This window comes from Nerophis ophidion, linkage group LG26, assembly GCF_033978795.1.
Source record: "Nerophis ophidion isolate RoL-2023_Sa linkage group LG26, RoL_Noph_v1.0, whole genome shotgun sequence".
Lineage (NCBI taxonomy): Eukaryota > Metazoa > Chordata > Actinopteri > Syngnathiformes > Syngnathidae > Nerophis > Nerophis ophidion.
The window spans coordinates 22,960,298-22,984,015 of record NC_084636.1 but is presented as its reverse complement, the minus strand read 5'-3'; the positions used below and the strand labels follow the sequence as shown (position 1 = coordinate 22,984,015).

Below are 23,718 nucleotides of genomic sequence, written 5' to 3'. Positions count from 1 at the left end.
TTTTGGTATTTTCCTGTAGGAGTTTCATGTCTTTCTTTGAGCGATATTTCCCACATCGACTTTGTTTTAGCGATCAAGCATATTTCAGTTGTCATCTTTCTTTGTGGGGACGTTGTTGATTGTCATGTTCTTTGCGCCACAGTAAGTCTTTGCTGTCGTCGAGCATTCTGTTTTTGTTTACTTTGTAGCCAGTTCAGTTTTAGTTTCGTTCTGCATAGCCTTCCCTAAGCTTCAATGCCTTTTCTTAGGGCAACTCACCTTTTGTTTAATTTTGGTTTAAGCATTAGACACATTTTTACCATGAATTGATTAACGTGGACCCCGACTTAAACAAGTTGAAAAACTTATTCGGGTGTTACCTTCAATTGTACGGAATATGTACTGTACTGTCCAATCTAGTAATTAAAGTTTCAATCAATCAAAATTCAATCAATTTCAAAAACCTCTTTCCGACATCTACAAAGCAATTAGCTACCACGTGCCACCTACTGATACGGAAGAGTATAACAGGGTTACTCTGCCGAACTCTTGAGAGCACCAACAATTAACAACACATAATTTGCAGACTATAATTACTGGTTTGGAAAAAAATATTTTTAACCCTATCAAGTGAAATTAGATAATTTCCCAAACAGTGGTTGAAAAACACTGTCTCAAACCAATAGTTACTGCTATTGAAAACATAAAAAAATATCAATTTTGCTTTTGAAAATGTGTTAAAAACATGGAGTCGTCTTATACTGGGTCAATATGGTCAGTGGTCATAGAAAAAACAAGACATAGCAGTGAAAACAGTCAACCACGGCAACTTTTGATTGACTTGGGTGTCATGTTTACTGTGTCATCAATTGCTGTACTATTTTGAGGATGCCAGGGTTGCGTTGAAAGAATGATTAGGAAAATACCTCATTCCAATCCAAAGTTATTGGATTTCAAGCTTTTTTTTAACCTCATACACTGCATTGACCCATAGTCAAACTGTTATGTAGTGTTAATCCATTCATGTACAATTCAACTACTTATTCATTTATACAAGAGACACTATGGTGCATTCACAACCCTGGCCATGGGAATATTTTTCACCACCACCTCTTCCCTTTCACAGAGGTGTGACTTTGCGAGGGGAAGCTAGAGGGGGGGATGACAGATGATTAATGCGCATCACCACGGCAAAACTTCAACACTAGCCCTGATAAGACAGAGATGCAGTGTAAAGAGGTCAAGCCGGTGGCATTCAACATCCCTCCTCGGAATTCCAACTCGGCCGGGGCAGCTTTGCTTTTTTCGGGGGGGTGGGGTCATCACCCTCTGACAAACACACATGAGAAGCCACCAACAGGACAACAAGTATCAGCATCGATTCGATGGAGATTAGAGTTGCTTTAAAAGTGCACCACTTGCCTACCATCCAAATAACCACACATTTGCCAGTTTTTTTTTACTGTTATTTATCATAATTTCCACTGTCAAAGTATTAAAAGTACGGGTAACAAGTCATATTACACATTTATTTAAAAATAAGTCTTATATAGCATACTAAAACAATGTATAAGATAGAAAACAACAGTTACTTTCTAGTATTTCAGCCTGAGGAACATACTAGGTCTATTGTGAACCTAATAACATTTTTTTTTTCTAATACGAACTAGTTTATACAAGCTGGTTGGATGCCGAGCATTAACACAACTGTAGTACAGAAAAATATGACATAAAAAGGTGGAATAAATAAGTATATTCATCCCACCTTAACACACCGTTGTGGTTAGCTGGCACAGTGTTTTTCAACCTTTTTTTGAGTCAAGGCAAATTTTTTTCATTGAAAAAAATCCAGGGGCACACCACCAACAGAACATGTTAAAACTCAATAGGCTATATTGCCCGTATAAAGTTGTTCTTATCAAATACCTGATGCAATTGTTGGATAAGACCTCAAACCATAACCATCCATGCATCAATCATTTTCTTTGTCTCAATGTAGGCTCACAAAGCAATTATCTACCTGCTGCCACCTACTGATATGGAAGAGTATTACATGGTTACTCTGCTGGTTTCGAGACAGCACACACACTCTAAAACAGCACGTTATTTTCAGATAATAATCACAGGTTTGCAAATTATTATTTTTTTGGACCAATTAGGTGCAATTGCATCATTTTTGCATGGCACACCAAACAATATTTGAGAACCATCGCTCTAACAAACACATTTTACACATAAGGCTACATTCAAGTAGAAGTATGTCATGCCTGCGTACACTATCCCCAACCAATGGCAATCATATGATTATTGTCAGTACTATCAGAAAACCAGGACTAAAACAAACTACAACCAACTCTCGCAATGGTTTTACTGGTGAAACAAAGTAGAGCATGCTTAGAAGCCTAATGTATGCCCAAAATTAAAAAGAACACATTTTACAAAGGTATTCCTATAGGCTACTGTTTCAAACGTTTTATTGGTTTGAAAAAAATATTTTTTTTTGACCAATTAGGTCGAATTGCATCATTTCCCACAGCACACCAAACAATATCTCACAGCACAGTGGTTGAAAAACAATGGTCTAACAAAAACATTTTACACATGAAATAGGCTATTTCCAATTAGAAGTACGTCACGCTAGGGCTGGGTGATATGGCCTTTTTATATTATCTCGATATTTTTTGGCCATATCGTGATACACTATATATTATCTCGATATTTTGCCTTAGCCTTGAATGAACACCCGATACATATAATCACAGCAGTATGGTGATTCTATGTGTCTACATTAAAACATTCTTGTTCATACTGCATTAATATATAGTCATTTTAAACTTTTATGCAGAGAAGGAAATCACAACTACGTCAATTGACCAAAACTGTATTTATTAAACAGTCACTAGCAGGTGACTTTTCAAATGATGCTACATATTAGCAGTAATGCTAGTTTTGGTAGCAACGCTTGTGCCCCACACTTGACAAATTAAAGTTGTCCATTCGACATATTCCCGCTTGAAGCCGAACCACCGCCAGATTTGCACCATCTTTCCCTCGTTTTACCACTCGCACGGCTCCGCTAGCATCACAGCTAACGTTACCCATGCTGCTACCTCTCTGCTCTGTATATCGCACAGAGACAAACCCGCAATATATCGCAAATATCGATATATCGCCCAGCCCTATGTCACGCCTGTGTACAATACCCCAACAAATGGCAATAACATGGTTATTGTCAGTACTATCAGAAAACAAAGACTAAAACCAACTACAACCAAATCTTGCAATGATTATACTTGGTGAAAATAAGTAGAGCATGCTAAGAAGCCTAATAAATACCCACAACTAAAGAGAAGACATTTTTACAAGGTATGCCTAAAGGCTACAGTTTCAAACATTTCTGTCTATCTGCGTTGGCCCTGCGATGAGGTGGCGACTTGTCCAGGGTCTATCCCACCTTCCGCCCGATTGTAGCTGAGAGAGACACCAGCGCCCCCCGCGACTCCAAAAGGGACTAAGCGGTAGAAAAATGGATGGATGGATGCTTAGCAGCCGAATGTACGCCCAAAACTAAAGAGAATACATTTTGACAAGGTAAGCCTAAAGGCTACAGTTTCAAACATTTAATTGGTTTGCAAACAATATTTTTTGACCAATTAGGTAGAATTGCATAATTTCCCACTACACACCAAACAATATCTCACGGCCACTAGTGTGCCACAGCACAGTGGTTGAAAAACACTGCTCTAACAAACACCTTTTACACATAATATAGGCTATTTTCAAGTAAAAGTATGTCATGCCTGCCTACAATATCACAACAAATGGCAATCATATGGTTATTGTCGGTACTATCAGAAAACAAAGACTACAACCAACTCTCGCAATGGTTATACTTGGTGAAAACAAGTAGAACATGCTTAAAAGCCTAATGTACGCCCAAAACTAAAGAGAAGACATTTTAACAAGGTATGCCTACAGGCTACTGTTTCAAACACTTTATTGGTTTGAAAACAATGTTTTTTGACCAGTTAGGTAAAATTGCATCATTTCCCACAGCACACTAAACATTATCTCACGGCCACTATTGTGCCACAGCACAGTGGTTGAAAAACACTGCTCTAACCAACACATTTCACACATAAAATAGGCTATTTTCAAGTAGAAGTATGTCATGCCTGCCTACAATATCACAACAAATGGCAATCATATGGTTACTGTCAGTACTATCAGAAAACAAAGACTAAAACTAACTACAACCAACTCTTACAGTGGTTATACTTGGAGAAAAAAAGTAGAGCATGCTTAGCAGCCTAATGTACGCCCAAAACTAAAGAGAAGACATTTTACCAAAGTATGCCTTGTTTCAAACAATATTTTTTCCCACGGCAAACCAAACAATACCACACGGTGCACTAGTGCAGTGGTTCTCAACCTTTTTTCAGTGATGTACCCCCTGTGAACATTTTTTAAATTCAAGTACCCTCTAATCAGAGCAAAACATTTTTGGTTGAAAAAAACAGATAAAGAGGTAAAATACAGCACTATGTCATCAGTTTCTGATTTATTAAATTGTATAACAGTGCAAAATATTGCTCATTTGTAGTTGTTTCTTGAACTGTTTGGAAAAAAAGATATAAAAATAACTAAAAACTTGTTCAAAAATAAACAAGTGATTCAATTACAAATAAAGAGTTCTACACATAAGTAATCATCAATTTAAAGTGCCCTCTTTGGGGATTGTAATAGAGATCTATCTGAATTCATTAACTTAATTCTAAACATTTCTTCACAAAAAAAGAAATCTTTAACATCAATATTTATGGGACATGTCCACAAAAAATCGAGCTGTCAACACTGAATATTGCATTGTTGCATTTCTTTTCACAGTTTATGAACTTAAAGGCCTACTGAAATGAGATGTTCTTACAGTATTTAAACGGGGATAGCAGGTCCATTCTATGTGTCATACTTGATCATTTCACAATATTGCCATATTTTTGCTGAAAGGATTTAGTAGAGAACATCGACGATAAAGTTCGCAACTTTTGGTCGCTAATAAAAAAGCCTTGCCTGTACCGGAAGTAGCAGACGATGTGCGCGTGACGTCCCCGGTGTGAGGGCTCCTCACATCCTCACATTGTTTATAATGTGAGCCACCAGCAGTAAGAGCAATTCGGACCGAGAAAGCAACGATTTCCCCATTAATTTGAGCGAGGATGAAAGATTTGTGGATGAGGAAAGTTAAAGTGAAGCACTTAAAAAAAAAAAAAAAAAAAAAGGCGGCAGCAGTGGGAGCGTTTTAGATGTAATTAGACACATTTATTTCTTCTTTTCTTTTCTTAGTTTATTTCGAACATGACATACATACAACATTATACATCAGGTAATTTCATCATTTCGCAATACACAATAAATCATGTCCAAAAAGGAGTAGGAAGAAGCAAAGCTTATTTAATCCTACCCCTTTTCCACTTCAGAGCGCCCACAAATACATACATTCACTGACCTTCTTTACAGCAAAATATCAAAATGACATCTGTGAGTGAGTAACACAGCAGTTTTCTAACATGATATGGCCTTTTTTTAATTATTAACATACTCTAAGACGAAGAATATCTTATTTTCAATAAGTTTGAAAGTGTTTCTCATAATACTTCTTTTTTGTACTTCGTAAGCGCTATTAATTTAAACATCCTCTTAAACTGGATCATATCAGTACAATGTTTAACTTCTTTACTTAATCCATTCCATTATTTAATTCCACATACTGATATGCTAAAAGTTTTAAGTGTTGTACGGGCATACATTTACTAGGATAATTCTGGAAAATCCTTTATCTGCTAATTGTGTTAATAGTATTTTAGTGAGATTATAAAGTCCTACCAGAAAGTCGGATGGCTGCAGTGAACGCCAGTGTTTCTGAGAGAAGCCAAGATCACAGCTGCCTTTTTGAGCTGCAGGATGAGGTCGCGTAATCCACTCAAGTCTCCGGAGCCGACTTAATATCACAATTTTCGGATCCAAAAACTTGTTGGTTGACATAGAGATACATGTTCGCTTGACCGCTCTGTAGTAAAGCTTCACATCAAACAAAGAAACACCGGCTGTGTTTCGGTTGCTAAAGGAAGCTGCAATTCCCCGCTTTCCACCAACAGCATTATTTTGACATCTCCATTATTGATTGAACAAATTGCAAAATATTCAGCAACAGAGATGTCCAAAATACTGTGTAATTGCGCGATGAAAAGAGACGACTTTTAGCCGTAAGTGGTGCTGGGCTAAAAATGTCCGCTCCAACGCTCCAGTACTCTGGAATGCCCTCCCGGTAACAGTTCGCGATGCCACCTCAGTAGAAGCATTTAAGTCTCACCTTAAAACTCATTTGTATACTCTAGCCTTTAAATAGACTCCCTTTTTAGACCAGTTGATCTGCCGTTTCTTTTCTTTTTCTTCCATGTCCCACTCTCCCGTGTGGAGGGGGTCCGGTCCGATCCGGTGGCCATGTACTGCTCGCCTGTGTATCGGCTGGGGACATCTCTGCGCTGCTGGTCCGCCTACGCTTGGGATGGTTTCCTGCTGGCTCCGCTGTGAACGGGACTCTCGCTGCTGTGTCTTGGATCCTCTTTGGACTGGACTCTCGCGACTGTGTTGTATCCATTGTGGATTGAACTTTCACAGTATCATGTTAGATCCGCTCGACATCCATTGCTTTCCTCCTCTCTAAGGTTCTCATAGTCATCATTGTCACCGACGTCCCACTGGGTCATTATTGTCACCAATGTCCCACTGGGTGTGAGTTTTCCTACCGAGGATGTCGTGGTGGTTTGTGCAGCCCTTTGAGACACTAGTGATTTAGGGCTATATAAGTAAACATTGATTGATTGATTGATCATTCCACGATGTTTTCAACAGGAAATTAAAAATTGCAATTTAGTAAACTAAACCGGTATTGGCATGTGTTGCAATGTTAATATTTCATCATTGATATATAAACCATCAGACTGCGTGGTCGGTAGTAGTGGGTTTCAGTAGGCCTTTAAATTCATTATTTTGTAAAAGTATTGTTCAATAAATATATTTACAAAGGATTTTTGAATTGCTGCTATTTTTAGAATATGTTTTTAAAAAACTCTCACGTACCCCTTGGCTTACCTTCAAGTACCCCCAGGGGCACGCGTACCCCCATTTGAGAACCACTGCGCATGTGTGCCACTCAGCTAGCGGTCAGCCCCCTCCTCTTCCAGCCCCCCTTAATGGCAACTACTAATGTTATGAACTTCGGAAATATCGACAACACTCGACGGCAGGGTGGGTATACACGTCGTCGGCGTGACTACAGTGAACAAAACAAACATTTAACGTCCATTAGGGTGCCGTAAACAACCTAGAAAGCGTGTTGTTTTTCTTCTCACTGGACATTACGGCGGCACGCTAGCTAGCAGCTAATATCAGTCAAGCGGGCTTGAAACTTCGACAATGGCAATTTTTACTTTAAAAATGTAAATTTGGTGAGTAAAATATTGTTAAGTTGTGTTAATATCATTAAAGTGTCGTGGCATTGTTTGTAAAGGGAAGGCAGAGAGGGGTTACTTTGTCCGTGTTGGACTCACACTTTTTTTTATTTTTTATAAAAACAATAAAGTTTGTAACTTTTTTTCCTTGCACTTTCAGTCCCGGTGGAGTGCATCCGAGCTCCACGCCGGGACTGGAAGTGCAAGCGGCTCGGCACGGCTCACTTACCTGGCGGATAAAGCAGAGAAATGACGACCATCGTCAGCGTCACACAGTCCCAAAGCCGCCGCTTAGCCGAAATCTGAGGTCCGCTTCTCCCCATGCCAAGCCATTCAGTTAGAATGGAGATCCTCGACTGCTTCTCATCGACGATGCGGCTCCTAGGAAGGCAAATCAAGACAACAACAAAAAAATGTTGCCTTCCTCCAACCAAACGCTTGTCATTCAAAAGGGGGCCCCTTCTTCGGGGCGGTTCTAACTCCCAACGAGGGAGGGGTTTGGAGCTAGACCCCGCGGGCCCCCGAAGTGTCGGCCGGCCAATGGAGGACCTTTCTCCCCCCCCTAACAAACCACTTGATATTTACAAGTAGTGGCCCTTACTACAAACGTGCCTTTTTGGTGTTGTCACATTGGAACTGATTGGACTCTATTCTCATGGGCGTCAAACTCAAATACAGAGTGGGCCAAAATTTTAAACTGAACAATGCCACGGGCCTAGGTTGAACAATTAATAGGGACCTGCGGGGTTTGGCGGTAGCGGCGGGGGGGGGAGTGTATATTGTAGCTTTCCGGAAGAGTTAGTGCTGCAAGGGGGGTCTGGGTATTTCTTCTGTTGTGTTACGGTGCAGGTGTTCTCCCGAAATGTGTTTGTCATTATTATTTGGTGTGGGCTTCACGGTGGCAGAGGGGTTAGTGAGTCTGCCTCACAATAAGAAGATCCTGCAGTCCTGGGTTCAAATCCATGCTCGGGATCTTTCTGTGTGGAGTTTGCATGTCCTCCCCGTGAATGCGTTTGTTCCCTCCGGGTACTCCGGCTTCCTCCCACTTCCAAAGACATGCACCTGGGGATAGGTTGATTGGCAACACTAAATTGGCCTTGGTGTGTGAATGTTGTCTGTCTATCTGTGTTGGCCCTGCGATGAGGTGGCGACTTGTCCAGGGTGTACCCTGCCTACCGCCCGATTGTAGTTGAGATAGGCGCCAGCGCCCCCCGCGACCCCAAAAGGGAATAAGCGGTACAAAATGGATGGATTGATGGGTTCACAGTGTGGCGCATATTTGTAACAGTGTTGGCATTGTTAATACGGCCACCCTCACAGTGTGCCCTGTCTGGCTGTTGATCAAGTATGCCTTGCATTGATTGATTGATTGATTGATTGATACTTTTATCAGTAGGTTGCACAGTTCAGTACATATTCCGTACAATTGACCACTAAATGGTAACAACCGAATAAGTTTTTCAACTTGTTTAATTCGGGGTCCACGTTAATCAATTCATGGTACAAATATATACCATCAGCATAATACAGTCATCACACAGGTTAATCATCATAGTATGTACATTGAATTATTTACATTATTTACAATCCGGGGGGTGGGATGAGGAGCTTTGGTTGATATCAGTGCTTCAGTCATCAGCAATTGCATCAACAGAGAAATGTGGACATTGAAACAGTGTAAGTCATATTTAGTAGGATATGTACAGCCAGCAGAGAACATAGTGAGTTCAGATAGCATAGGAAAAAGTACAGTATATAAATTAGAAGTACATTTGATTATTTACGTTAGGTTGTTTGCAATCCGGGGAGATGGGATGTGAATGGAGGAAGGTATTGGTAAAGTGTTGAAGTTGCCTGGAGGTGTTGTTTTAGAGCGGTTTTGAAGGAATATAGAGATGCACTTACTTTTATACCTGTTGGGAGTGCATTCCACATTGATGTGGCATAGAAAGAGAATTAGTTAAGACCTTTGTTAGATCGGAATCTGGGTTTGACGTGGTTTGTGGTTATGGCGAGTAAATGTTAATGAAGTAGTTTGACATGTACTTCGGTATTAAGGAGGTGTAGCGGATTTTATAGACTAGGCTCAGTGCAAGTTGTTTCACTCTGTCCTCCACCCTGAGCCAGCCCAGGGTGGAGGACAGAGTAAACCGCATTCACTTGTGTGTGTGCTAAAGCCGCATATATTATGTGACTGGGCCGGCACGCTGTTTGAATGGAGGAAAAGCAGACGTGACCACAGGTTGCAGAGAACGCTGCAAGGCAGTGCCTTTAAGGCACGCCCCAAATAATGTTGTCTGGGTGGAAATTGGGAAAAATTCGGGAGAAAGGTTGCCCCGGGCGATTTTTGTGATGGGCACTGAACTTCGGGAGTCTCCTGGGAAAATTGGGAGGGTTGACAAGTATGAGTATTAGCGATGAATGCGGTGTTACAGCGAAACCGTCGCTGTATAACACCGGCGGGCCAGCTGTAATGTTATTTTGACATTGCCTCAAGGACCAAATGAAATTACAGGGAGGGCCCAATTTGGCCTGCGGGCCAGAGTTTGACACCCATGGGCTATGGCATTATTACTTAGGAATATAAATGGATTAGGGCTGGGCGATATTGCCTTTTTTTAATATTGCGATATAACACTAAAATTGGCCCTAGAGTGTGAATGTTGTCTGTCTATCTGTGTTGGCCCTGCGATGAGGTGGCGACTTGTCCAGGGTGTACCCCGCCTTCCGCCCGATTGTAGCTGAGATAGGCGCCAGCGCCCCCCGCGACCCAAAAAGGGAATAAGCGGTAGAAAATTGATGGATGGATGGATATTTTTAGGCCATATCGCGATATACGATAAACCGTACTTACTTGATTTGCCGCCGGGGCGCTAATTAATTTAAACCTCTTCTCAGTCCTGCACTTACCAAAGGCATGCGGTAAAAGTAAGCATGCACTAATTATTTTAAAACCTCTTCTCACTCCGGTACTTACCAAAGGTATGCGGTAAAAATTTGAGTGTGATGTAAGCTTGGACCTTAAATCCTACTGAATAGCTCTTAATCTTCTTCCCTTTATCCATCCATTTTCTACCGCTTATTCCCTTTTGGAGTCGCGGGGGGCGCTGGGGCCTATCTCAGCAACAATCGGGCGGAAGGCGGGGTACACACTGGACAAGTCGCCACCTCATCGCAGGGCCAACACAGATAGACAGACAACATTCACCTTTATGCGATTTTAAATTACCGGTATTGAAGTCAGCCTCCTCCATTTTGAAAATGATGACAGGGGAAGTGTGACTTGTGACGTCACAAGTTTGACCAGGCGGTAATACTTAGCATGCGCTAATTATTTTGGGGTGTGAGTTTGACCCGGCAGTAATTCAAGGCAGGCGCATACTATACGCCCTGCGGCAATTCAAGGAAATACGGTAAGTGGATTAGGGCTGGGCGATATTGCCTTTTTTTAATATTGTGATATTTTAGGCCATATCGCGATATACGATATATATTACGATATTTTGCCTTAGCCTTGAATGAACACTTGATGCATATAACCACATCAGTATGATGACTCTATGTGTATACATTAAAACATTATTCTTCATACTGCATTCATATATGCTACTTTTAAACTCTCATGCAGAGAGGGAAATCACAACTACCGTATTTCCTTGAATTGCCGCCGGGGCGCTAATTAATTTAAACATCTTCTCACTCCTGCGCTTACCAAAGGTATGCAGTAAAAAATTGATTGTGATGTAAGCTTGGACCTCAAATCCTACTGAATAGCTGTTAATCTTCTTCCCTTTATGTGATTTCAAATCAGCAGGTATTGAAATCAGCCTCCTCCATTACGCATACTCGAATATTACGATATAGTCATTTTCTATATCGCACAGAGACAAATCCGCGATATATCGCCCAGCCCTAAAGTGGATCATCAAAAAAAATCTGTCAACTCTTTTCTGTCATTGATTGTAATCCTGAAACTGTAGCTGTATTTCTTCCTTTTTTGTAATATTGAAATATGTTTCAAACATTTTTTTTACATTGTAACCTTGCAACTTTTTATGTTGTCCATTCATCTTCTTCTGCTTATCCGAGGTCAGGTCGCGGGAATATAACCACACGGGTAGTCCATCAAAAATGCAAAATGGTTTGTTCCACCTGGATAGGAACAAACCTAGCTTTGAACACCTCTCAATGCAGACATCATAATGTGACAGAAGGAATATACTCTACATTCTAGAAGCTACCTGTGGCTGCATTGGAGAAAGTTATGTTCAAGTTTTACTCTTGTATCTTATTGCCATAACCAGTGGTGCGTTCGAGTACCGTCGATTACATTTTAGAAATTTTTAAATACGATTATTTATGTTCATAATCTGGCCATTTTACATTGAATTTGTTGGTACTTTTTGTGAAAAAAAATACAACCCAAAGAAAGACCAAAAAACACCAGAAGTTTTATAGATAAACAAAACCAAGGTTATCAGGTTTTAGTATGTTAATCCAATGTTTTAAAGCCAATAACTTAGTTGAGATTTTAAGCAGGTATCTCCATTTATGGTAAAGTTTTGCGTGAGAGTTGCTGCTGTAGACAATAATATGTTTCCATGCACTAAATTAGTCTGATTTCTCAAATAGTTCCATTTTTTTTTTAAGTCCCAGTATCCATGCACACTCTCTAATGGTCTATTGTGCCTCCCTTACACTGGTAGGAGCTTATTTCCTTTTATCCATCCATTTCCTACCGTTTGTCCCTTTCGTCTGCGGTGATTTGTAAAATCAACAGTTTAACTCTGCTGTACCTGATGTCTGCTGTGGTATTGGCACAGATGACAAATATTATGTCTGTAATGACTGTGCTGATGTTAAATAGCAGACAGCATCAACAAATGATCTTAGATTGCGCTATGAACATGAAGCTACTGCCAAGAAGGTCTCGGACCAGATGCAGGTCTGAAGCAAAGAATAACCGACAGGAGAGAGTTGTTTCGAAGGAATTTTTGGACGAAGAATCATGGAAACAAAACTTTAGAACGTCTCGGAGTTCATAAGGCTCTGTTTTGAATCAGGAGGAAAACACTGTGGTTGCCAGATGAGGGTTACTATTGGTTTGGACTATCTTGCCAGTTGCGTGGAATACAGAGTTAGCGTTAATCTGTTTGGAGTGCAAGAATGCAGCGTGAAGAAGTTTGTGTACGCTTTATTATTATTATTTTTTTTTTTACTCCGGCCTTATTCTCTTCCATCTCATTCGTATTTGGTCCGGGAGTCCGAATTAAGCCAGCAGTGTTCTCGTAATTACTATTGTTGCTTAAGTTTTTATTGAATGGTATCTGCTTCCGGGTTATATATCCTGTGCGTTGAGACTGGTGCATACGCAATACAAAGGGTCTTCTCCTGTGGCACACACTCACTGAAGAGGTCTGTTTTCAATTGCATTATCCAGGTGTGTTAGTCCATTTTTTCAAAAAGACAATGTATTGCTATTTCTGTTACAAAGTAGTGTGTAGTTCTAATATATATCTGTCAGTAGATTTGTTATGGCAGTGCAAAAAAAAAATGGCTGAAAAAGAGTAGACACATTCGATGTTGTTTGTTGTTTGTCGAAGTTGTTTGTGTGCCATATTGTTCCAGACCACAGCAAACGTTACACGCCTTGCAAACATCGTATAAAAAAATCCATTAAAAGAAAACAGCCTGCCGTTTTTTTTAGACACACACTGGCCATTCTAAGCCAGGAATTTCCAAGAGTTATCTCACCTTCTGAGAAGTGTTACTAATGTTTTCCAACATTGTAAAAATGTGTAGAATAAATATTACATTTTAACTATTTTATTAACGAAGATTTGTGTCAGCCGACAAATTGTCATTTCGATGGTAGGCTGATATAGACACTTATATCATGTGTTGACTTCATTATATCACTCCAGATAGATTATTTTTATATTTTTTGGTCTAATATGGCTCTTTCAACATTTTGGGTTGGTCCAGCAGAACAAAACCAATAACAATAAAGCTTGAATACTTCAGAATTTAAGTCTCAAGCATGTGGGACATCTGTCCCCTTTGACACCCCACCACCACTCCATAGCACCCACCCTTCTGAGGACAAATGTTGATGTGTTTTCAGCATCAGGCAGGAGGTTATCACCTGTTGTTTTCTCACTCCTAAAAGTGTTTCAGTGACACAGTTGCGGGTGCAAACTAACACATGATATCTATATTGGACTTTATCTGCTGTTTTCCTTAAAAAAAGTAACCTTTTATAGTCTTTGACATATGAACTGCTCAATAGCTGACATGGAAAGTGATAAGGTGGAGATACAGGCCTTTATCTAAATTGTTTATTAGTCTTATTATGTGTTAAAACACAATTGCTATCTGGTATTAGGGTCGAAGATGATTTTCTCACTCAGGCTGTGTCTACACTAAGCCGGATAACCCCTTAAACCAGGGTCCACCCTGGGTCCAGAATCGGGACCCGGGTTGAACCGCTCGCCTGTGCATCGGTTGGGTACATCTCTGCGCTGCTGAACCGTCTCCGCTCGGGATGGTCTCCTGCTGGCCCCAATATGGACTGGACTCTCACTATTATGTTAGATCCACTATGCACTGGACTCTCACTACTATGTTAGAACCAATATGGACTGGACTTTCACAATATTATGTCAGACCCTCTCGACGTTCTTTGCATCCGGTCTCCCCTAGAGGGGGAGGGGTTACCAACATTTGCGGTCCTCTCCAATGTTTCTCATAGTCATTCTCATTGACGTCCCACTGGGTTGTGAGTTTTTCCTTGCCCATATGTGGGCGCTGAAACGCGGATGTTGTGGCTTGTGCAGCCCCATGAGACACTTGTGATTTAGGGCTATATAAATAAACATTGATTGATTGATTGATTAAACAAATAATATTTTTGACCTAAGACCCGTTTCAGCCACACAAAACCAGCGTTTAAGGTCCCCCTCCTCGGACAATTGTTTACACGGGTAAGTGCGCCGTCTAGTTCTTCAATCTCCGACTCTTAGCTTTGTATGGACTCACTGATCGTTTACAAACTGAGTTCGGACAGGAAACGACGTCAGAAAGATGGAGGCGAGTCATCCAGACATGCCCGTTTGGAAATCACACATGAATACCTTAAGAGAACCAACCGCGCAATCGTAGCTACTTCGGATACAACACATTTCAGACGGCAACATTGATGGTTGAGCGACAGTTTTGGATAAGGCTTGGAAGAATGGCAGCCTGGTGGGATATGTTTGTTAATGAGTGCGTTGTGCCAGCTGGACGGCAGGAGAACTTTAGAATGTCCATGTGATTCTACTTAGTGAAAAACTTTGTCCATTTGTTGAAGGGGAGACAACGACAGACTACGAAAAACAGCGAATACACACAGACTTTATTGTGAGGTTTTGTATTAGTTTTCCTAAAACTATATATACAGAGATGGGAATTTTCTGCGGATCCGCGGAATTCTGCCGATTTTGGCGCCGCTGTTGTACCAAAATCTGTTACCCATTGCAATTTGTAGCTCCAGGGGGCGATGTTCCCATGGCGTTTGTTTGATGGTTAAACGGCAAGCAAAGAGGAGAAGAAGAACGCTTGCGTAAATAGCGTAAACTATCCTTAATGCTGAAACGTCGGTTGTCAGAATTTCAGCATTAATAAATTACACATGTTCTTTAAATGAATGACTTACTTTCATTATAGTATGAGTCCATTGTATCAGCTGTTGATTCTCTCTCACACACATGCATTTTCCAATATAGTTTACGCCATTTAAGGATAGTTTAGACCATTTACGCAAGCCTTCTTCTTCTCCTCCTCTTTTGCCTTGCCGTTTAACCATCAAACCAACGCCATGGGAACATCGCCCCCTGGAGTTACAAATTCCGATGGGTAACAGATTTCGGTACAACACTTGATCCTCAATTATTGTGAGCGTTTCTGAACTCGTATTCTGTTTATATTAGTTGTGTTTATCGGCGACTAATCTGGAAAGAAAACACAGTAGCTCTCAATTAACACGTTTCTTTATTGACAAAACAGTTTCAGACATGGTTAAGCTTATTCAAGATAGGAACGTTTCATTAGCGAAAGATATCGATAAGGGGGTGAGAAACAAGTGGAACTGAGCCTGGCTCGATATATCTATCAAACTGAAGGTGAAGATTAACAACAATATCGTAGAAGTAGACGAACTGATCAGCGATTTCATTGCAAAGTGCGATGAACCGGGTCGTGCTCAGTGCTTATATTGCAAGGACATTGTGAACTATGGCTCGCAGGGAAAGGTGGCACTCTTTGACCACGCAAAATCGGCAAGGCATCAAAGTAAAGTGAGTTTACGGTGAAGTAATTTTTCACGGGGATCTGCCTTCAAGCTGAAGTCAAACATCGTCACAAATGCAGCCTCAAATCAACTATCGAAGCCTCCCACCTCCGACTCGGCTCCTCTTACACCAATTTACGACAGACGAGTCCATTCAGAGGTACAATACACTATTTTTTAATCTTTGAATTAATTGATTTAACATATCTTGCATGTTTAATACAGAATGAATTAATGCAGCATGATGTTTTCTTCAAAATAACAGATTGAACATGTGAAAAGCATGTTGTTAACGTTTAAAACATGACAAGCATGTAAGTTGTTTTATATAATATTTTTTCAATTATTGATTTAATTTTTTCAAAAAGTGATGTTTGCATCTTTTTGAAGAACATTTTTCCTTTCCAAATTAAACTTTTTGTGCAATGGATTCAAAAGTAATCAATCTAATCCAAAAGTGTGCAAGAATTTGATATATGTGTAAACTTGTATACATAAATTTAATCACATGATACATTTTTATGAAAATATTTGCTAATAAATGTGAAACTTTGGTCAGGAGAATATTGTTAGATTTTGACTCGAAATAGCAGGAAATGCATCCTAAGCTAACATAGATTTCAAAATTTTTCTGGGAGGGCACGCCCCCACACAGCCCTCCTTTCGCAAAGCGGTGTTTTAGGATTAAAAAATGTGCGGCTGATTTTGTAAATCTTCATTCCCATCCCTGTATATACCGGCCCCCAGACACATTATTTTATCTAAATTTGGCCCCCGAGTCAAATTAATTGCCCAGGCTTGCCTTAAAGGGGAACATTATCACAATTTCAAAAGGGTTAAAAACAATAAAAATCAGTTTCCAGTGGCTTGTTTTATTTTTCGAAGTTTTTTTCAACATTTTACACCTGGAATATCCCTAAAAAAAAGCTTTAAAGTTCTTGATTTTCCCTATTTGCGATGCGACTGTCCATTTCCCTGTGACGTCATACAGTGCTGCCAATACAAACAACATGACGTTTACCACAGCAAGATATAGCGACATTAGCTCGGATTCAGACTCGGATTTCAGCGGTTAAGCGATTCAACAGATTACGCATGTATTGAAACAGATGGTCGGAGTATGGAGGCAGATAGCGAAAACAAAATTGAAGAAGAAACTGAAGCTATTGAGCGAATAGCTATTGATTTTATTCGGCCTACAGCATGGGTGTACCTAATGAAGTGGCCCATAGCATGGCTGCCTTATTAGCATCGCCGGTAAAATGTGCGGACCAAACGATCAGGACTTTCGCATCTTGTGACACTGGAGCAACTTAAATCCGTCGATTGGTAAGTGTTTGTTTCGCATTAAATGTGGGTATCTAGTTTCAAATGTACATACAGCTAGCGTAAATAGCATGTTAGAATCGATTAGCGTAGCATGTTAGCATCGATTAGCTGGCAGTCATGCTGCGACCAAATATGACTGATTAGCACATAAGTCAACAACATCAACAAAACTCACCTTTGGGATTTTGTTGACTTAATCGTTGCAAATGCATCTGCAGGTTATCCATACATCTCTGTGCCATGTCTGCCTTAGCATCGCCGGTAAAATGTGCAGACACTCTGGCACATTCAATGGGTGTCTGGCGGCAGATTTCTTGCCAGTGGTGCAACTTGATTCCCTCCCTATTAGTGTTGTTACACCCTCCGACAACACACCGACGAGGCATGATGTCTCTAAGGTTCCAAAAAATAGTCGAAAAAACGGAAAATAACAGAGCTGAGACCCGGTGTTTGTAATGTGAAAATGAAAATGGCGGGTGTGTTACCTCGGTGACGTCATCGCTACAAGGCCGATAAACAGAAAGGCGTTTAATTCGCCAAAATTCACCCATTTAGAGTTCGGAAATCGGTTGAAAAAATACATGGTCTTTTTTCTGCAACATCAAGGTATATATTGACGCTTGCATAGGTTTGGTGATAATGTTCCCCTTTAAACGATGGTTTAGTGTGGCTAAAACGGGTCTTAGGCTAAATAAGTATTCCTTTAAGGGGTTATCTGACTTAGTGTAGCCAGGGTCTAAGCAACTTTAGTTCTTTTAAAGACATTTTTTCGGCGAGCAACTTGCATGTTACCTTTTCCCTTTTGTGGCCAAGTCTCCAACTCGCTCACTCCTTCAACGACACTCTGTCTTTAATTTGCACAGCTGCCATGAGGGCCGGACCATCTGCAATGCACACAGCAACTCAAGCCTCCAGCCCCCTCACCTGGGACATTCTGCGGGCTATGCGAGCCGTGCAAACCCAGAATGTTGACATTGCCGCGTAAAAAAGTTGCCGTTGCGAAAACCCAACAGTTGCATAATTTTGTTTCTTCAATTGGATTAAAAGTTAATGTGTTGTTATGCTGCAGCTGGAACATTAGGGCCTCACTCATGACTTTATGAGAGAGAGGAGAAGTGAACCCAGACAGTTACTGGATCACTGCTTCTTCTGTACACACGCCGGCTCCTCCGGCCACACAATTGTGTGATTCAGGTGGCCTGTCAGTCCCGTGAAAGGTCTTGACGGGTCCATGTTGATGTGGGGCTGATATATATATAGTGAAGGGGGGGAAACGAAGACAGCTCAACCCAAGTGGAACCTTTGGATTGTTCTGAGCTGTAAGGAGGGCCCCTGTCACACTGGAAGCACTGTGCCAACTTTATCCCCCTTGAGAGCGCTACCTTACTCTGTTTGTTCAGCTAATTTCTGGGGGGTTTGCTGTATGGAGTTGTTTTAAATCCTGCCGAAAAACAACATACACTAACGAGCTGTTTTTTGCGAAGACTTTTTAAAAATTAGAACACATAAATGATGCGGGAATTGGGTCGCTTGTTTACACAAGGACAGCATTTTTGTGAGTAAAAGGCATTTTTGCAGTTCTGTGTAAATGCAGATTTTTATAACAGCGTTTTAAAGATGCAAAATAGGTGTTGGCGATACAGTATTAAGCCTCTTGCAATAACAATATATTGTAAATCACAATATATTCTTTTGTATTTACAGTACTGGCCAAAAGTTTGGACACACCTTCTCATTTCAATGCGTTTTTTAGTGTTGTCCCGATACCAACATTTTGGTACCGGTACCGTTACCAAAATGATTTCGATACTTTTCGGTACTTTTCTAAATAAAAGGGACCACAAAAAAATTGCATTATTGGCTTTATTTTAACAAAAAAATGTTATGATACATTAAACATATGTTTCTTATTGCAAGTTTTTCCTTAAAAAAAATTGTGAACATACAGGACAACTTGTCTTTTAGTAGTAAGTAAGCAAACAAGACTCCAAATTTAGCTACCGACATATGTAGTAACATATTGTATCATTTATCATTCTTATTATTTTGTCAAAGTTATTAAGGACAAGTGGAGTACAATTAATTATGAATATACTATTAATCTGCTTATTTTGTCTTTTAACTTGTTGTATCTACACTTTTGTTAAAATGTAATAATCACTTATTCTTCTGTTGTTTGATACTTTACATTAGTTTTGGATGATACCACATCTTTGGGTATCAATCCGATAGCAAGTCGTTACAGGATCATACATTGGTCATATTCAAAGTCCTTATGTGTCCAAGGACGTATCTCCTGAGTTTAAAAACATAATGTACATTTAGAAAAAAAAAAAACGAAAAAAGTATCGATGTAATCGTAGTAGTATTGACTAAATACGCTCCTGTACTTGGTATCATTACAGTGGATGTCAGGTGTAGATCCACCAATGGCGTTCGTTTACATTTTGATGCCGGTGAGCTACGGTGTGTAGTGAAGCATCTTTATCTATTCCTCGTCCTGCAGGGATGATACTCGTAAGAAACTTACTTTATTTGTCGCCATGGAGACGAGGTTTAGTGATTTAGAAGTAGCTAAAACACCGCCAACTTGTCTCCATGGCGACAAATAAAGTAAGTTTCTTACAAGTATCATCCCTGCAGGAGGAGGAATAGCTAAACATGCTTCACTACACACCGTAACTCATTAGCGTCACAATGTAAACAAACGACAGTGGTGGATCTACACCTGACATCCACTGTAATGATACCAAGTACAGGACCGATACTACTATGATTACGTCGATATTTTGTAGCATCACAACATCTTCTTTCGTTTTTTTAAAAATGTATATCATGTTAATATACTCATGAAATATGTCCCTGGACACATGAGGACTTTGAATGTGACCTATGTACGATCCTGTAACTACTTGGTATCGGATTGCTACATTTGTGTTATCATCCAAAACCAATGCAAACTATCCAAAACAACAGAAGAATAAGTGATTATTACATTTTAACAGAAGTGTAGATAGAACATGTTAAAAGAGAAAGTAAGCAGATATTAACAGTAAATGAACAAGTAGATCAATAATTCATTTTCTACCACTTGTCCTTAACAATTTTGACAAAATAATAGTATGGAAAATGACACAATATTTTACTGCATATGTCAGCAGCTAAATTAGGAGCTTTTGTTTGCTTACTTACTACTAAAGAATAGGTTGTCTTATATGTTCACTATTTTATTTAAGGACACACTTGCATTAGGAAATATATGTTTAATGTACCCTAAGATTGTTTGTCAAAATAAAGCCATTAATGCCTTTTTTTGTGGTCCCCTTTATTTAGAAAAGTATCAATGTATCAAAATAATTTTAATACTGGTGCCGGTACCAAAACACTAATATACAGAATATCGTATATACTGATGTATTATATTATATTTTTATATAATATAAACAATATATAACAAATCCCGATATGTTATGTCACTGATGTCTCAATATTTTCATAGTTTATGTAGCTGTCACCATCCCACCTATGTAAAGAAACGCAGGTTTACCGATCAAACCGGAGATCAGGGGTCAGGAACCTTTTTGGCTGAGAGAGCCCTGAAAGCCAAATATTTTAAAATGTATTTCCTTGAGAACTGTATAATATTTTTAACACTGAATACAACTGTCAGGTTCAAACACTGATGACATCTATTAAACAGACAAGAAGCAAGGAATTAAACAGAGACAGGATTCAATTTAGCTCAATGAGGAGACACGCGTAGACCTGTACAGTGTCGTCCCACGCTCTGACAAGAGATGATTACATGGAGGTAATCATCAACTTAAAGTGCCCTCTTTGGGGATTGTAATAGAGATCCATCTGGATTCATGAACTTAATTCTAAATATTTCTTCACAAAAAGAGAAATCTTTAACATCAATATCTATAGAATATGTCCACAAAAAATCTAGCTGTCAACACCCAATATTGCATTGTTGCATTTCTTTTCACATTCATATTCTGTTGAAGTATTACTCAATAAATATATTTATAAAGGATTGTTGAATTGTTGCTCTATTTAGAATATTAAAAAAAAAATCTCACTTCAAGTACCCCCAGGGTTACGCGTACCCCCATTTGAGAACCACTGGTTTAGACGTAGTTATTTTAGCTTTATTGATGTGAATGCTCCTGCTCACCTGTTACACTCTTCATCCTTCCTACAATTTGACTGCATTTCCTAAAAGAACAAAACACAGTTGATTTCAGAATAATACAGCAGGGGGGGAAAAAAGAGCTTTAGTTACAATAGAGCTTATCTTTGTATCCCTGCTAAATGAATGCGAGACTGATGATCACTGGAGCAAACAGCTAATTGATCCAGGTGGACGGTAAGGATGACTTCAGCACATGAAAGGAAGTCCTGGACCGCCTGTCAGGCTTGATGTGAGGAGAAAGGCCTCTTTCTTTCTTTGCCATGTTTTCTTCATGAGCATAGTGCATCAGCTTTCATGCATTTTTTTTGGGAAGCTTAGCATACAAAAAACGTGTGGATCGCTCCTAGAGACGAGTCAAGTCTACCAGTGTGTTTCTGCTGCAGAGAGGAGGTTTGAAAGGCCAAGGAACTTTAGCGAGTGGGAATGTGGAGTGAAGCGAGAAAGGAATGGGGGGATGGGTGGAGGAATGATGGTGGGTGGGGGGGGGGGGGTTGAAGGATTGGGTTTCCTCTGACTGTGTGTCTGTGCGGCTCCACATGTTCCTCATTAAGGTCCTCACACTGTGGGACCAGCTCCACACCGGGATGCTTGTTTTTGTTATTAGGCCCAGTGTGCTGTGGTCTGGTGGACGGCCGGGGGAAAAAAAAAAAAGCACGAGACTCGGGACTGTCGCCTCAGCTCAAACACAGGAACCGTGCTGATGTAACGAAGAACTGTACAATATCTGCACCGCCGTCCTTTCCTCACACATATGGTTTTCTACACCAAAATTCGTCCGTTTATTATCATTTCTCTGCTTCTTCTTCTCCAGATTTTGCCGCGCTCTACCTTCCACATTTTTTTATCCGATTCAAACAGTTCCAAATTCAAACTGTTCATCCTGTACAGCATAGCTCGGTTGGTAGAGTGGTTGGTAGGGTTCCAGGTTCGATTCCCACTCCCGCCATCCTAGTCACTGCCGTCGTGTCCTCGGGCAAGACACTTTACCCACCTGCTCCCAGTGACACCCATGCTGTTTTAAATGTAATTTAGATATCGGGTTTCACTGTGTACAAACCCCGTTTCCATGAGTTGGGAAATTGTGTTAGATGTAAATATAAACGGAATACAATGATTTGCAAATCATTTTCAACCCATATTCAGTTGAATATGCTACAAAGACAACATTTTTGATGTTCAAACTGATAAACTTTTTTTTTTTTGTTTTTTTGCAAATAATCATTAACTATAGAATTGATTCCAGCAACACGTGACAATGAAGTTGGGAAAGGTGGCAATAAATACTGATAAAGTTGAGGAATGCTCATCAAACACTTATTTGGAACATCCCACAGGTGTGCAGGCTAATTGGGAGCAGGTGGGTGCCATGATTGGGTATAAAAACAGCTTCCCAAAGAATGCTCAGTCTTTCACAAGAAAGGATGTGGCAAGGTACACCCCTTCGTCCACAACTGCGTGAGCAAATAGTTAAACAGTTTAAGAACAATGTTTCTCAAAGTGCAATTGCAAAAAATTTAGGGATTTCAACATCTACGGTCCATAATATCATCAAAAGGTTCAGAGAATCTGGAGAAATCACTCTACGTAAGCGGCATGGCCGGAAACCAACATTGAATGGCCGTGACCTTCGATCCCTCAGAAGGCACTGTATCAAAAACCGACATCTATCTCTAAAGGATATCACCACATGGGCTCAGGAACACTTCAGAAAACCACTGACACTAAGTACAGTTTGTTGCTACATCTGTAAGTGCAAGTTGAAGCTCTACTATGCAAAGCTTTTGTCATTTATCAACAACATCCAGAAACGCTGCCGACTTCTCTGGGCCCGAGATCATCTTAGATGGACAGATGCAAAGTGGAAAAGTGTTCCGTGGTCTGACAAGTCCACATTTCAAATTGTTTTTGGAAATATTTGACACCGTGTCATCCGGACCAAAGGGGAAGCGAAGTTCCCAGATTCCGGGACATTTTTCCCATTCAAAATTAATTGGCCATTTTTCAAACTTCCACCATTTCCACATTTTTCAACCGATTCAAAGCATTCCACCTTCAACATACTCCACTCATTCTGGAAATTCAAACTATCATATTTCCAAGTTTAAAAAAAAAATCCAGAAATTCCCAGACTTTCCTTTTTTTCAAACCCTTTTTTGACCTTTTTTTTTCTGGCGGCGACTACTCCTTCTTATTTTTCAACCCACTTCAGATGTTTCACCGTCAAAACATTCCTCTTAATCGGGACGAAAAGCAAAGTTGTTTTTTGAACTGGAAAAAATTCTTGGTTTACCCGAAATTCCTGGAATTCCTCAATACTCTCTCAAATAAAAATGTTACTCCTTCAACATTTCTCGACCGATTTTATAAATTCC

The 23,718-nt window shown here is 40.0% G+C and overlaps 1 protein-coding gene across 2 annotated transcripts in view; it reads right to left on the bottom strand.

Annotated features, from left to right (window-relative positions):
* rgmd (RGM domain family, member D) overlaps positions 1–23,718 on the bottom strand; it is a 42,246-nt gene that overhangs the window by 6,149 nt on the left and 12,379 nt on the right. The window contains exons 2-3 of one of the 2 annotated variants that reach the window (XM_061887852.1): positions 21,329–21,369; positions 7,720–7,871 (exon numbers count right to left, since the gene is read on the bottom strand). In XM_061887852.1, the coding sequence (XP_061743836.1) occupies positions 7,720–7,871; positions 21,329–21,366 (190 nt within the window). In that variant the 5' untranslated portion in view covers positions 21,367–21,369. The remainder of the gene's footprint in view (positions 1–7,719; positions 7,872–21,328; positions 21,370–23,718) is intronic. The other variant, XM_061887853.1, reaches the window with a different exon arrangement.